Genomic DNA, 16962 nt, shown 5'->3' on the forward strand with positions numbered 1-16962 from the left:
TACTTGAAAAAAGCCCAAGTTGGCGAAAAATATGTAATTTTAACAAGCACTTTACGGCTCCACCCTTCCAGCCGCCCACCCAACCCAAAAATAATAATAAAAATAATCCAATATGAAAAATCTAAGTTGATGAGAAAGCTAACCGACGTGAACAAATGAAAGGCCCATGTTAATGTGAAAAAGTAATGCAAGTCCAAATCAACCCCGCCAAGACTGCAGTGCAAACTCATCCACATCATTCAGGGACCAAAAGACATTTTTATTTAGCAAAAAATGTTTAATCTCTCCTTGATGCGTGTTTATGTACAAGTAGTAAATCTGCAAAGTAGGAAATAACAGAATATTTACACAATGAATGTTCACCTGCAAACTCGTGTGTGACAGTCGCTTCAAATCTGAGACACGAAAAATGTTTTTAAAATTCCTTTGCCACTCGGTCTCAACTGGATTTCTGCTCGTGTTGCTCGCTATGCAGCTCAGTTTGAAGACTTGGAAAAAATAAGGACAGAAAATCAAACAGGCGGCTGATGGGACTTTTTTTTCCCAGATTGTTTTACAAAAGCATGACGTTGTTGTGACTGACATGCTTTAGAAGACATTTAGAACAAGTCCACGATCAGCCCCAACAGTGCAAACATGATTGATGCTTGATTAGAAGCACCTGCTGTCACTTGATTAACAACAAGAAGCATAAAGAAGAATAAAAACACAAGCGGACCGTGAACCTGAGAGAGAATGAGTCCAGAATGTTTTGTCAGGTCGCCACTTTTCGTCTGGTGTGCTTCGGCAGCGCTAACATCAAGGATACTAACAGACGGGAAATCAAATTCTCAAGCCAACATCTTGACATGATTACAAAGTTGTTGAGTGTGTGTGGCAAGTAAACTATCGAGTGGCCAAATGCATCCAGTTGAAGTTCCAACACATCTCACTCACTCATGTAAACAAAGTAATGTTGACTTTGCACTAAGGGAGGAGCGCAGACCTTAAAAAAAAAAAAAAAAAAAAAAGCCACAGCAATTTTGATCAGCATTAAAAGATGAGCTAGAAAAACAACTGACAAGAGTTTAAAGCAGCAAAGTCACATTTCTATCACAAAGACACAGATGTTCATCATTTGGACCCGCACTCAGGTCCCATCAAGTACTTATGAACTTCAGGCAAACTGAAGAGTTTTTTTTGTGTGTGTTTTTTTTTGTTGCCTTCAGCGTACCATCAAATGTACAATTTACATGTTGGTAATCAACAAAAACAACCTGATTACAAAATGAACACGTGAGAAAGTATACAATTTACAAATGAAAACATCACACAGACCACAGTTTGGTTTTGGGCAAGCAGAAAAACAAACAAGAAAACAAAAAAAATGGATTTCTCCCCAGCAAGTCAAAAAGAAGCTGACTTGAGTGTTGGGGGCGGGGGGTCGTCTTAAAAGCCACTGGAGGCAAAGAAGATCTGCAGCTTATTAGCATTGATGACCTCCTTCAGATAATTTACACGCAGCACACGTGTTCAGCCAGGAACATTTGGAACATGAAGAAAACGTGTCTTCAGGCTATGAAAGACGCCGTCTGACTTTTTTTCAACATGAGGCTAAGAATCGCCCAACCTCACCAGGCCGCGTGGAATGCAACCCCCAAACTAACTTGAGTCATTTTGTCAAACGTTTCATTTCAGTCACGAGGCATATTTCAAATCACATTCCATCAAACAAAATGTCTTTGCACTAAACAACATTCAAAGGAAACATGGCACAGCACGACTTTTTTTTCTTTCTTTTTTTTGTTTGTAGCATTTTTCTTTGCACTTCAACTACCAAATTTTTGGGATTTTGACTCGATTAAAACCAAAAAAAAGGGAAAAAAAACACTGCTCTCTCCCTAATCTTTAAAAAGGTAGCTGTATTTATATATAACATCTATATATTCTTCCTTTGTAGCGTTTCTGTAAATTGTGCAAATTCAGCAGTAATACGAGAGATGTGGGCAGTCGATGACATTTCTACAAAACAATTGAAAACTAAACAAAGCCAACATCCTGACACGACAGCCACAAAGCTTCTGTCCATTGTGCTGCAGCATGGACGACTTCTTTCCCAAAACATCTACAGGAAGCAAAATGCTCTCACTGACATGCTCTCCTCCATCAACGACGTGTGTGAAAATGTCCGCTCTCTCACACAACACGAGCACACGACAGATGCGCCCATCTCCGCCTCCGTTTTGCAGAATACCGCCAGGGATGCTTTTGCAGTTTCTTGTGTTGTCAGGGGGGGTTGCTTTGTTGTCTGTGAGGGTGGGAGACGGACGGATGGACGGCGGCGCGGGATGATCCTCAGCTGGTCAGGGCCATTGTGTCGATGACCTGCTCCAGCTTGCTCCGCAGCCGCTGCCTCCTCGCCTGCTCGTCCCGCTCCAGCGCCGACAAGATCTGAAGATGGAGAAGGGAGCAGGATGAGGGAGGACGGCGCAACTGCAACTCGCTCGTACGGGTCAGCACACGTAAAATCAACCAACCAACAATTTTCCCTTCACCGCTCACATTTTCTTTTTGAGGTGAGCTTGGAAATGGAAGGGAAAGGCCACAACTGATTTCCTCAAAAAGTCTTCATTAGACAGATCAAGGGAAACAAACTTTCAGCTAATTCGAGATCTCTCACCTTTACAACTACTAAACGGTTTTTGCTTCTATTTACTCAGGCATAATTTACAATTTTGTCCAAATACTTCAGGATGTGGAGAATCTTCTCTACTTTGGAGAAAGAAACGTTTGTTAGGCTTTACCTTTTCCTTCCATTTTCAACCACACTTCACAATTCTTGGTAGATTTTACATGGAAAAAAATAGTGTTGCCACTATTGAATATTTTTTAGAATCGATTAATGTATAGTATGTATGTATAATGCAAATATATCATTCAATCGATTCAGGGTTCCCCCGTGGGGTCTAAAAAAAAGTCTAAAATTCTGAAACTTAAATTTGAGGCCTTAAATGTCTTATAAAACGCCCATATTTTCATCCCAAGTCTAAAAATGTATTTATCCAAGTCTTAAATTCTAATATCCACTACTTCCATTCCAAGAAATGTCTGTAGAAAAAAAAGTGCCTGTTGCGTTGTTGTTTGTCCTGTCTGCGTGCTGAAAAACATCCACAACAAAAGCGAAGGGGGTGCGTTTGTGTTGTAGTCAATGTAGCTCAGGCGGGCGGGCAGTTCGTAGCGGTGAGCATAGCATCTAGCTTGTTGCGTTCAAATCACGGCAAATAAAAGTCTTCTATCACCGGAAATAGTTTTAAATCGGGTGGGGGTCGCTGTCTGTGCCTGTAGTGGATATTGAGTTTGATGATCTTGCAGCATTCTCAGCAATTAGTCTTGTATTCATTTTATCAACAGCTTTGATTCAAAGTTAGCACATGAAACTAAAGAATCCCTCCGTGGCTCTTTTCTTCGGCTGTCTATGAAGTACGTCATTATGTGGGTGTGACCCAGTGTGCCACCAAGTGTTCAGACGACACTACAGACACTACAGTTTGTGTGGAAACTGGTTGGGCGCTACTCTGGCACGCTGTTGTATTGAATTTATATTTTTTGCACTTGCCTTGCCTCTAGCCCAAGATTAGCGATGTGCTGGTTCTTGTAGAGCCACCACCCGAAAAAGCTTAACGTAGAAACCTGTATTAGCATTTTTTTTTCTTTCAGTGGCCCAATAACTCTTTTTAGTGTGTTCTAGGATGACTGTCACATTTTTTGGTGTAAAAATAAAAATAAATAAAATAATAATTAATATCTCTTTCATTTAAATCTATTTTTGTTTGATGTTCGCTATATTTGGGAATAATTGGAAGAACTCGCTTTACATGGTGTGGATGTCTATAAGAAAATACAGCACTTTTTCAAAATACTCTAATAGACACTGTGCGCCAATTGTAATTATTGTTTCCATATAGACCCTTCTCAATACATTTTAAGATCATAGAAAACCCAATTTGTTTCATTAATTTGAAGAATTCAACAAGTAAAACTCATTAAATAGACTCCTTTTAAACACATTAAAAATACTTTTCAGAAGACCATTTTCTGGTAATTTTGATTATTATTCAAATTTCTTGAGAAGGTCAATTTCGGGTTTTCATTACCTATAAAATATAACGAACATGATTTGAAAAATTATCATTTAAAATAAAATATTTCATTCTGTGGAGTGAATCTACAGTTATCTGTACATAAACAGTTTGGAATGCACCTGTTTGCATATTGTTTTTTTTTTTTAGCTGACGTTTAAGAGGAAGTTTAAAGAGTAAGCAGTGCAGCTTAACAAGCAGTTTGAATTAAACTGATGTGACCTCTTGCTGTTGCTTGATTCCATCAGATTTGTCGTAACTGGACGTTAGCTCTCACCTCGTCCTTATACTTGACAATGTAAGAGTAGATCTCGTGGAGGGCAGACATGCTGTTAAACTGGTTGGCGTGCAGTCGCGACTGCTCCGCCAGGTAGGCACTCATGTCCTGGTCACTGATGGCCGACATCCTCGAGATATCAGAGTAGTACCTGCGCAAATACAAACCACAAGTGAGCCCATTTACTCGCTACAAGTCTGTCTGAGGCCCACAGGCCACATCTGACGAACCTCTCCACCCAGTTCTTGTAGTTGGGGATGTCTTTCGCGTAAAGCAGCTTGTTGGATGGTGAGTCCTTCCCTAATTTATGCTCGGACGTTGAACAGGAGTCCATGAAGGTCTGCGCCACCACAGACAAACAGGCGTCTGTAATGCTGTTCTTGTGGATGTCGAACACGAACTGCGGGTTCTTGATCACGTTCACCCAGAAGCGCAGAGGAAGGCTGCAAGGATGGACAGAGAAAACAATTACACTGTTAAAAATGTCTCCAGTTGCTGCAGGTTTAAAGAAGCCACACACAGACCTCGACTAAATACTTTTTTTTACACACAATATAAAATTATTGTTTTGTAGCTTCCCGGTTCCTAAGAATGCTCACTGCATAATAATTGTGCTGCCACCTGCTGGCCGTTTGTGTAATAACTACAATTTCTTCAACCATTCTTTGCAGTTGAAAGGATGCATCAAAGCCTTCTGTATGCGCTAGCATAAAAAACCCCATTAAAAAACGTATAATTATGTCTTTGGGACACTTAAAACATTTAAAATAGAACATATTTTACTTTTTTGGGAGCAAATGAGTTAACTTTTAGTCTGTGACATTTTATGAACTTTTAACAGTGGATATAAAATAGGGGTGTCAGGCAATTACATTTTTTAATCCTATTTAATCGCATGACTTCAATAGTTAACTCACGGTTAATCGCAAATTTTATATCTGTACTAAATGTACACTAAAATGTAAAATAAAATTGTGATGATGAAAAGTGTTATACTCTTGTTATCATAAAGGTGAAAAAAATCAAACTAATAGAAATATGGCTGCATCTTTTAGTCATTGATACAATAATATCATAATAATTCATAAAATGGAGTTAAAATTGAAAAGAAGTACTGCAAAAAAACGAGTGTGATATTGATTTGTGTTGAGGTCATTTTTCTGGCACTAGATAGCATAATTGCATTTGTAAGACGGTGACAGCTCAGTGCATTTATAGCTATATAATCTTTAACATGAGAAACTTGAGAAATTCTGCACATTTTTTAAATTGTAAAATACAACTTGACCCCAGTCTTCACAAATATATGCGTTACTATTAAATTTATTACTGCTAAATTTTGACGTGGACGTGTTTGCTGCGGTGCGACTGGAATTCCCTAGGTACAGGCTTTCCACGTAAGGGGCGGTTATTAATTGCACGTTCTAAAAATTGGTGGCGTTCAAGGAACTTTAAATTAGCTCAAAATTAACACACTAATTTTGACATCCCTAATATGAAAAAACATTAGCTGTATATTTGACATGACATCGGCCTCTGAAAGGTAGAAAACTTTTTTTTTTTTTTTTTTTTAGGGAGTGCTTAGACGATGCTCAACAAACACTCATCATCGTCATGATAATAACAAGATATAAAACAGGCCCTCCCGTCTGCACTGTGCATACAAACTCACCAGTTGCTCTTCCAAGTGTGCCGGACGTCTGAGTCCGAAATGGAGTGTTTGTCGGCCTGTTCGTCCAGGAAGTCAAACATGTATTTGATGGCGAGCGGCAAGGCGCTGCCTCTGTGGGCGGTGCTGAAGATGGTCTCAAACAGGTCGTCCACAAACTTTTGGAGCGTTCCCTAAGGAAGAGCATTGCAGTAGGATTCAATAAGAGAAATCAAATGATCAAATGGCAAACTTGCTGTCAGTTCAGGTTCGGATTAGTGAGAGATGAGACATGGATGGGTGAAACGGTTACACAGAAATGAAGGAAAAGCAATCTTTAATTAGGCATGCCATCTTGGTTAATGGTGTGGCTGTAGGCGACGGCTGTCACTGGCAGGTGTTTGCGTGTGCTTTCTTTTGACTATCCCAACTTCATGACGTGCCGAGTGCTCAGCCTGCTTTTGAGTAATTCAGATGGCTCCCAATGAGAGTTCAGCCTAAGGCTGTTTTACAATGTTTTTTTTTCTCTCTCTTTTGTTTTCATCACATCAAACACATGGAATTTTTCATTCCTCAAAAGTACCTCTGATGTTGAAGTGATGTGATATTGTCCTCAAGTTTTCACAAACTGTTTTCTTCAAACATCCTGGCCACATTTTACAAAAGCTTCTTTTAATCCGTTCACACTTCCTAAACCCACAAAGCAGCGGGGATGTCATAAGTAAGAACAAACTGCAAACTCATTGCCTTCCCTTGTTAATGATTTCCTGATTGAGGCAGCCCAGATTGTGTTCATCGTGGTGCGTGAACAATGGGGAATGTGCAGCTAATGAGTGGAAACATCAGGAGACAGGAAGTATCGGGGTGAGCTGAGTCACTGAGGAATGCTTAGCGCAACATTGTTGGCAGGCCGCGGGAAAGTGTCGACACGTCTGTGTACATGTGCGGCTTTCTTCCAATTGGAAACCTTGCATGTCACAACTTTGGCTGCTCAACGTCAAATCAGGAGACAATCACATTTCCTGATTTTGAGTGGCAAAGCGGGTACATCACATCTCAGTATGACAAAAAGCAAAAGTGTTACAGAAAACAGATGGATGGACGTTCAAGAAATACATCCTTTACGTCAGTTACATTTGAGCTGCAACATTTGACATTGAAACATTGAAAATGGATGGATACGTGGAAAGTTGTATCATTTGAAATCAGTTGTTTTGGCATAAATGCAGAAGTAATGTGACATAATTCAAAGACTAATGCTGTAAAATATAGTGATAGACCGATATGTTTTTTTCAGGGCCGATACTGATACTGATTATTAGTAGTCAAAGAGGACAATAATCAATATTCATTTGCAGTAAAAGAGGAAATATTTGCCTCAAAATGTTGTGCCATTGAGCATGTTTATTAAAACAACTTTTAAAATTTTCAATATTTTGAAAGTTTTTCTTTTAGTTTTAAATAAATAAAAATTAGACAGCTTTGTTTAAAAATTATAGAAAATTGCAGAGAAACTAAATTTAAAACTAAGCAAGAAAATAACACTTACGTTTTCTACTGCAAATAAAGTTTTCCAAAATTCCAACATAATTTCTTAATTTTAACAATTAAAAAAAAATGTTAACAATAAAATTTTGCGGTGTCTGCTAACCTTTTCTTGCGGTATTTATGAGTTCAAAAAACTCTGGAGAATGCATCTTGTACCGAGCTAGTTGATTTCCACCGACCAATCACAGAGCGACATTGTGTTTGGGGCCTGATATGCAGCTGTGACGAAACCAGGAAGCACCGATTCCACCAACACCGTGGGAAACAAACTAATCAAATGGACGCTGCAATTAATTCTTTTCTCGCAGAATTACTCACCGTTGAATTTTGAACAGCGGAAGGCAAATCCCCAAATTGATATTGTGGAGAACTCCCTGGAGTGAATCATAATTATCAATCTGGCTATTGTCAGGTTAAGTGTCAGCATCATCTTTTATTAAGTACGGTAATGTGAAAATTTTAATAAATCTATAAATAAAAAGTTCCCTGTATGTCACTGAGCGACAAATGCATGCAAACGTAGCAAATTTAAAACCGGTCTGTGAACTTCTTACAAATCCTGATGAAAACCCTAAATTCGCTACGTTCACAAGCATTCGTGGCTCAGTGAGATGACAATTTATCGGCCTTCAGATTAGTAAAAGGGCCGATGCCAAATAACAACTAGAAAAATTCCCGCGGAAATTTTGAATGGGACTACTGACTCTTGTAAATGAGCTGAACAGTTTAAAATTCAAACGACTGGAATCGGTCAAGAAATGTGGAAGTTAACCATAATCAACATAAACTAAAAGTATCTTACTGTCCATAAAAAAAAAATGTAAATGAGCTGAACAGTTTAAAATTTAAACGACTGGAATTGGTCAAGAAATGTGGAAGTTAACCATAATCAACATAGACTAAAAGTATCTCACTGTCCCTGAAAATGTTTTAAAAAAAATGTAAATGAGCTGAACAGTTTAAAATTTAAATGACTGGAATCGGTCAAGAAATGTGGAAGTTAACCATAATCAACATAAACTAAAAGTATCTTACTGTCCCTTTAAGAAACATGCACATTCATGCACACACATTGGAACTTTAACATACTGGAGATGTCGCTCACCCACATTCCATTGATATTGTATGAGAGACGCACACCTCGAACAAAAGCCTCTCACGACTTAACGGTTCAAGATACAGATTCAAGAAATGGCTCATTAGAACGGCAAGGTTTTGGAGAACACCAGCATGTTCTCATTTTTTTAATCAGATGAAAAATGACTAAATGAGAGCAGGTTGAAAACTTATGATTTATCAGAAATGAAGAGTGAAAGGCTCCGAAATTAACATGGAAAAGACAGGCGAATAAAAGTCCGCCTTCTCCTCGCTTAAAGTGAAAATAAAGGTACTAAATGACACCTTAGCCAAATAAAAGTTAGTTTGTCTGAAAGAAGAGACTTGTCACTACAAAATGTGAGAATTGGATGTCTAGTGAGCAAAGATTGTGGCCATGGTGACAAGTTGAAGTGAAACTTTTGGAAATAGATTTTTTGGTTCCCGGCACTTCGAGGCTAATTGCTTCACTCTGGCACTTGCAATAGACACCAATGTAAGAAGGCTATTTCACTCACTGTCTTTGAGCCCGCACAGGGGGGAGAGCTTTCATTCCTTAAACTAAATTTCGACACTGAGCTAAAGATGGGAAAAATTGCTACAAAATGAGCTAAAATTCATATAGATCGGTTAACGTATGCGCACGCAGGGTGTCTTGGAAAAAGGTGCTTGATCTGTGATTTGTTCCCCCTTTCTCCATTCATTTCCTATGGGACTTTTTTGGGGAGTTTTTGGGGAATTGCGTCGCCATGGTAACTCGGAATTCCTAGAAAAATAATGCTGCACCGAGTCAGATCGAGCCGCATCGTTTGATACATCATTCGTGCCGGTGCGATCTACGGTACGGGCCGCATTCTTGCGGGAAAATTCGTGGAAGAATAAAAAAGAAAAAAAAGAAAGAAAAATAAACCCATTTTCTAGGAGCTTGCTCCGCTCAGCAGTCCCATAATAAACCCATTTTCTAGGATAGTAATATGTGCTGCATTCAGCAGTCCCATAATTAACTAGAAAAATTCCCGCGGAAATTTTGAATGGGACTGCTGACTCTTGTAAATGAGCTGAACAGTTTAAAATTTAAACCACTGGAATCGCTCAAGAAATGTGGAAGTTAACCATAATCAACATCAACTAAAAGTATCTCACTGTCCCTGAAAATGTATTTAAAAAAATGTAAATGAGCTGAAGAGTTTAAAATTTAAACGACAAAAATCGGTCAAGAAATGTGGAAGTTAACCATAATCAACAGAAACTAAAAATATCTCACTGTCACTTTAAGAGCGCACACACATTTTTGACTTGGAGCCGTCACGCGCCCCACATTCCATTGAGATTGTATGAGAGACGCACCCCTTGAACAAAAGCCTCTCACGACTTAACGGTTCGAGATACAGATTCAAAAAATGGCTCATTAGAACGGCAAGGGAAGAGCAATCGGATGAAAAATGACCAAATGAGAGCAGGTTGAAAACTTATGATTTATCAGAAATGAAGAGCGAAAGGCGCCTGAATTTAACATGGAAGAGATAGGCGAGTTTGTCCGACTTGTCCTCGCATAAAGTGAAAATAAAGGTACTAAATGACACCTTAGCCAAATAAAAGTTTGTTTGTCTGAAAGAAGACACTCGTGACTACAAAATGTGAGAATTCGATGTGTAGTGAGCAAAGATTGTGGCCATGGTGACGAGTTGAAGTGAAACTTTTGGAAGTACATTTATTTGTTCCCGCCACTCTAAAGTTAATTGCTCCACTCTGGCACTTGCAATACACAACAATGGGAGAAGGCTATTTGTCTGCTGTTTGCTCACTGTCTTTGAACCCGCACAGAGTGGAGAGCTTACATTCCTTAAAAAAGATTTTGACACTGAGCTAAAGATGGGAAAAATTCCTACAAAATGAGCTAAAATTCATATCGGTCGGATAACGTATGCGTGCGCAGCGTGTCTTGGAAAAAGGTGCTTGATCTGTAATTTGTTCCCCCTTTCTCCATTCATTTCCTATGGGAGTTTTTTGGGAGTTTTTGGGGAATTGCATCGCCATGGTAACTCGGAATTCCTAGAAAAGTAATGCCGCACCGAGTCAGATCGAGCATCGTTTGATACCTCATTTGTCCCGGTGCGATCTACGGTACGGGCCGCATTTAAGCGGAAAAATCGGTGGAAGATTAAAAAATAAAAATAAAAATAATAAACCCATTTTTCTAGGATAGTAATATGTGCTGCTTGCTTGCTACGCTCAGCAGTCCCATAATAATATGTAACATATTACATTTTGGAAGCACCTTGCCCAACACTTGTGAATAAATAATCTCAGTGTCGCATCTGTTGCTCCAGAAACCATTTAAAAGTGACGGCCTGTCAATCAAATTGTGGGCTCAACAACTCAAGGATGAAACACGTGTGGATGTCGGCTGTATTGCTCAGGCTTAAAGAACAACATCTCAGCAAGTGCATGCTGAAAGTGTATTCTGGAGACCATGGAAGAATTTGGAGAGTAATGATTGCAGGGTAAAGGCCTGGGCCTATAAACCCCGAGGCCACCAATAGAGAGTCCAGTAACACCAACAAACAACTCAATAGTCAAAGGTCAATTTACTAATTAAAACACACACATTTTTTTTTTTTTGCAAAAGGTTATAAGCAATGTTAATGAGCTCTGAAACCAACACAAAACAAAGGTCAATAGGGGTATGCTGAGGAAGTCAGCTTTGAGATCAAGATGCTTAAAGCTCCTCGTCTTACCTTGGTGGCCAGCAGCCGGGTCAGGTAGATCTCAGAGACCATCTTGCTCCCTCGGTCCCCCTCCCTCTGGTCCGAGTGGTCGTGGTTCTTGACCAGATGCCACAGTTTGGTGCCGCTCTCCAAGTCAGGTGTGATCATTGGCGTTCGGGAGCGCAAACTGTCTGGACTGCTGGCTGTTCTCAGCATGCTCTCTGCGACAAGTGATGAAAAGTCAAAACGTCACTACTTCATCCCATAATACATTTATCTGTCACCTACTGGCTTCAACTCCCGCTTCCTCCCTGGACTGCAATCCTCTTATTTGTTTACTTATTTTAAATCACATGGTGCAATAATGCTTTTATTGTCAATACTGAGAGGTTACAAATGTCAGGAGAAAATCACAAGCATGAAATATAGAAAGAGCTATTTCGGACCATGTCGGATCTCAGATATTATATTAAGATGAAATTGAACGGCTACAAATGAAGATCAGAGGTCTGCTTCAGAGCTGTCGGTAAAAAGTATCACTTCTTAAACTGTTGCAAATGAAACACATTCACTTAGCTAAGACACGCTTGAGAAATTTAAGCCCAATTAAATTTAAACGCCAACTAAATCCATTTCACTTTGACATTGTGTGAGTGGATTTGCAAAGTTGAGAAGAAGGCAGCATGATTTGTTTGCTTGTACAGGAAGAAATTAGCATTTGCTTGGAGACACACACAAAAAACACACACACACACACACCTTCTCTCGTACCGTATCTGCTGAGCGATTTGGTGAATGTGGAGGAGTTGGAGATGTTGTAGGCCGAGTTCTGTTTGGGTACGAGGGCAATCACGGAGCCATCTGTCACCTGAAACAACAGATCACTTCAGTTACCACTACAAAAATAAAATCCCATTTAAGTCTTTATTACTGTACACAAAAACATTTAGGGTCAAGGATTATTTATTTTTTTTTAAAGAATTTGTCAGCACAGTAATACACATTAAAACAAAGTAAAGGGATCTCTTCTCAAATCCCACTTTTTTTTTTTTTTTTTTTTAAAGTTTAGTCGAAGATCACCCCCCAAAAAATAAAAATAAAAATAATTTAAAAATCTCGGAAAATAATAACCCAAGTAAACATAAAATCCTGTTTTAAATGGTTTATTTATTTATATGCTTTATTTATTAACTCATTCACTCCCATCCATTTTCACAGAAGCAACCCCCTTTGCTCGCGGCTGTTTTACTGGATTTTGACTGATTTTGCAAGGCCCACAGAATTAAAAGCATTAAAATATAGCAAAGTTTCATAATTATTCACCAATATGTCTAAAACTGTGGGTAAATGAGCTTGTTGCAACATAGCCCTGGTTGATCTCTTATACTCTGCTGCCACCTGCTGGCCGTTTTTTGTAATAACTACCATTGCTATCAGCGTTCAGTTCAGAGACTGCATCTAAGCCTTCTGTATGCACTAGCATAACAAAACATAAAAACGTATAAATACGTTTTTGGAACCATGGCAGCATTTAAAATAGAATGTTTTTGTATTTTTTTGGGGAGCAAATTAGTTCAGGGGAACCCCCCCCAACCAATTCAAGAGCTAGCTGAACCTGTGTGGAGAACTGAAGAAGAGTGAAAGCAGCGGTGTACCTGGTAGTGAGCCAGAGTGTTGAGTCTCTTCCAGTCATTGTCAATCTTGGTGGTCACATCCTCATCCTGAAGGATGATGCGAGCCATCCTTCCTTGTCGCCATTCTGAGACACAAACACAGAACATTCCCTTTCATGATTAAATATTTACACTTTTGGATGATGAGATATGAATACAGAAGAACATTCTTTCTTTTTTAGTTTTTAACTAGTGACTTTCACTGCTGTGGGATCAATAAAGTCATCTTCTTCTGCTTACCCAGGTCCATATCGGAGGCCTTTGGCCTCTGAGAGTAGGGCGTGCCTTTGTAAACGGCATCTAGGAGCTTCTCCTTAACCTGCGTGACTGTGTCACAGTTTAGACTCTTTACGGTCACCTCAGGAGCGTTCTCATTCTCTGGGTTCACACAGTGCAGCGTCTATGCATGGAGGAGACATAGGCAACATTTAAAGCAGGGACTTTGTAAGCACACACTACATACTATACAATTAATACGTCTACTTAATATTGATAATTCAATATGTATTTAAACAAATAATTTAAAAAAATGGTATCAAGACTTTTTCTCCTGCTTCCTGAGTCAATGCACTGACCAAAGTTTTGTAGTCAATCTGCTGTCTGATGAGCTTGTCCTCGCTGAGGGAGTAGCGGGCCTCTCCCGTGATTGCATCTATCGGCCCCTTCTCCATTTGCTGCTTCATGGCACAATACAGCATGAAGAGCGGCTCACCAGCACACTCCTGCAACAGCAAGACAGGAAAAAATGATCATGGAGATTTAAAAGTATAAGATGCTGAAATATTTGTGGCAATGCATTTGGAAACGTATTGGCTGCTAGAATTGGCATTAGCTTTGGCCCTTCTTGAAGAAAACTGACAAGACACTATTTTGTTACACTCATCCAATCCCCTTTGTTTAAGCGTGTGTGTGCGAAGAAGAGAGAAATTTGAGAAAGTCTGAGTGAGTGGCAACTGATGGAAAAGTTAAAAGAAGGTTAATGACAGAGTGGTGAAAACGCTTGGAGAAGCACTTTGTTGTGTGAGACGCATCAAACGGGCAACGAGCAATGGGATGCCGGGACTTGGATTTCTGTTTCCCTCGTGCACTCTCATGCTTGTCACCTCCCGATCCAATGAGGAGCATCATTCCATTTAACACTAAGAGAGCTTACTGCAATAAAAGCAAATTATATAGTGATATGTACTTGGGATGGAACATGGAACTTCCGCATTGAAAAATAGAGATGTTCCGCCTTTAAAAATAATTAGACATGGGCGAGTATTGATACCAGGTATCGTATTGGGCTGATACCTTGGCCTTATTTCAAGGTATCGGCACTTGCATCAGCGGCTAATACCATTATCTCCAGCTCTCTTTAAGTCATTCACTCGCAGCCATTTTCACTGAAGCAACCCCCATCACTCCCGACTGTTTTACTGGATTATGACTGATTTTGCAAGATCCACAGAATATTCTGTCCTATTGCTATAAAAACATGGAACCTACCAAAAGAATGATTAAAGTCTCTTCTTGTATCAGGAAAAAAAGTGTATTTCTATCTGTTTCCATTCTGCACCAATTAGCATTAGAATATAGCTAAGTTTCATAATTATTCACAAACACCGGGAATAAAAGCTTGTGTGCAACATGGCCCTGGTTGATCTCCACCTGTTGGCCGTTTTTTGTACTAACTACCATTGCTTTAAGCATCCTCTTCAGGTCAGAAGCTGCATCAAAGCCTTCTGTATGCTCTCGCATAAAACAAACAAACATGAAAAAAACGTATAAATACGTCTTTGGGACGCTTAAAACATTTAAAATAGAATGTATTTATATGTTTTTTGGGAGCAAATAAGTTAAAATGATCTGTTAGTGTTTTTTTTGGGGAAAAAATTTATGGATAAAAATATACTAGTGGTATCGGTACTTGGTATCGGTGATTACTCTAGAGTCAATTACTCACACTGGTATTGTAAAAAAGTGGTATTGAACATCCCTACAATATTTAAAAAAATTAAATGGACTATTCTACTAAAAGTAGATGAATGCTCATCCCTAATATCTGCGCTCCCAAATTTCTGGAAACAAATTGCGAAAGGCCATTTTGTGTTCAGGCATGACTCTCTGTTAACATAAATTACATCTACAATATATATATACACTGACATGAAGGTTAGATAAAGGGAGGGCTGGTAATTTATGAAAAAGCAAGAACATTCTCAAGAATTTTTATGCACCATTTTTCATTTAACCCATGTTTACTCTCACATTTTATCACCTCTAAATAAACATTTACCAAAGGTCTTTCTTGAAGGTATTTTGAATTTGTCGACATTTGTCCATCTACTGTTTTCCTTGGAAAACCTGGAGGTTTTTAATGGGTCACCGTTCACCCAAATGCCAGTTTACGATGTACTGATTAAATGCGGCAATATTTGAATATAAAATGCACATGTAAAAAAGTGTAAAGTAGGGGAGAAATTAAAATTTAAGCCTCCACAATTCTCTCTGATTCTGCATCCAAGAAGAATTCAAAGTGAGATGAACAGACAGCTTACCTCGCATATTCACAAAGGTAAACCCACAAACAAATTCTGGCTGTAAAATAATGAAGTGATGGACACGAAGAGAATCTGGTGAAAAGCTTTGGCAGTAACAACAACACGAGCGAGCGAGTGCGTCTGAACACAGCTTCAGACCCCATCAATTCCTCCATTTGGAAGAGAGGGGGGCAATGACCAAATGAAAGGCGGAGGTAAACGAAAGGTAGCCAGTGGCCTGTGCCTTATCTAATGGTGCAGCTGTGCGTGGTACTGGGGATTTACTCTACTGCAAGCGGAATCACTCCAAAACATGTGTGCCTGTGGGTGTGAGAGAGCATTTTTTTACCTTGAGGAACTTGTAAAGCAGGAAGGTGAACCAGTTGGTGAGCATCTTCTCAGCCACTGACTCGGTCCTAAGAAAGACAAGGAAGAGAAAAGAATGAGACAAGCTGAAAATTGAAACTCAGAACATTTAAACATAATTTCCAAGTGTACCTTTATTTGATAACATGCCTCCTCGACTACAGTGTGTGGATATCAGGGTTATTATAGTTTTGGAATTTTCATTTTAGTTAGTTTTTATTTTTTAGAGTTTTGTTTTAGAAATTTAGTTAGTTTTCATTAGTTTTGAAGGCGCTTCTGTTAGTTTTTATTAGTTTTAGTTTAGTTTTACATAGTTTCAGTATTAGTTTTCAGGTTTTTTTCTTTTAAAAGTGTATTTCTTGTGTGCCTGTCTTGTGTGTCTGTGAAATAGAACTTTTGATTCAAAAATATCTTTACAGTAGCCTTATCTCTTTAACTGCCAAAAACGTTTAATGAGGTTTACTAAAATTCAAATGAATGCCGCCAAAAACATTAATTGACGTTTACTACGTTTTTTTTTCTCAATGGGCAGTGGAAGTTGTTGCACAGCGCTGCTTACTCTATGGACTTGTGAAATCACAAACAGCCACTAACTACGGCCAGCAGCTGGCAGCATTGTATGCAATTGCAGTGAAACATGGCGGATCTTGGGAAATAGAACGTTTTCAAGGATGACGTGAAAGATCAAAGTCTTTGTCAAATTAAATCTAATTCACAGAGCGTCACTAAAGAAAAAATATTAGTGTCAAAGTCACTGCTGCGCAGAAAATGTATCTTTTCACAAAAACCTTGTTTTCACCATTTTTTTCAATTTTCGCTCAATGTCGCTCAAATTACCCATTTTCAAATGGTGATTACTAAAGGACGGAAAAAGGTAAAAGCATAATTTTTTTCAAATGAAAGAATGGAACGCTACGCAGCATGTTTGTATAGTCAAAGTACACAATATTCTGCACCATCTGGCACTGTCAGAGTTGTTTTTTGGATAACCTGTGGCAGTAAAAGAG

General features: G+C 38.9%; 1 protein-coding gene across 2 annotated transcripts in view; it reads right to left on the reverse strand.

Moving 5' to 3' along the window:
- Positions 1–256: 256 nt before the first annotated feature.
- The window catches only part of plxna1b (plexin A1b), a 225658-nt gene continuing 208952 nt past the window's right edge, over positions 257–16962 (reverse strand). Inside the window, exons 23-32 of one of the 2 annotated variants that reach the window (XM_077572438.1) lie at positions 15939–16005; positions 13643–13789; positions 13308–13467; positions 13050–13153; positions 12166–12262; positions 11425–11615; positions 6068–6237; positions 4626–4838; positions 4396–4546; positions 257–2430 (exon numbers count right to left, since the gene is read on the reverse strand). In XM_077572438.1, the coding sequence (XP_077428564.1) occupies positions 2335–2430; positions 4396–4546; positions 4626–4838; positions 6068–6237; positions 11425–11615; positions 12166–12262; positions 13050–13153; positions 13308–13467; positions 13643–13789; positions 15939–16005 (1396 nt within the window). In that variant the 3' untranslated portion in view covers positions 257–2334. Of the gene's footprint in view, positions 2431–4395; positions 4547–4625; positions 4839–6067; positions 6238–11424; positions 11616–12153; positions 12263–13049; positions 13154–13307; positions 13468–13642; positions 13790–15938; positions 16006–16962 lie in introns of both variants that reach the window. The other variant, XM_077572437.1, reaches the window with a different exon arrangement.

Source organism: Vanacampus margaritifer, chromosome 8 (assembly GCF_051991255.1).
Source record: "Vanacampus margaritifer isolate UIUO_Vmar chromosome 8, RoL_Vmar_1.0, whole genome shotgun sequence".
NCBI lineage: Eukaryota > Metazoa > Chordata > Actinopteri > Syngnathiformes > Syngnathidae > Vanacampus > Vanacampus margaritifer.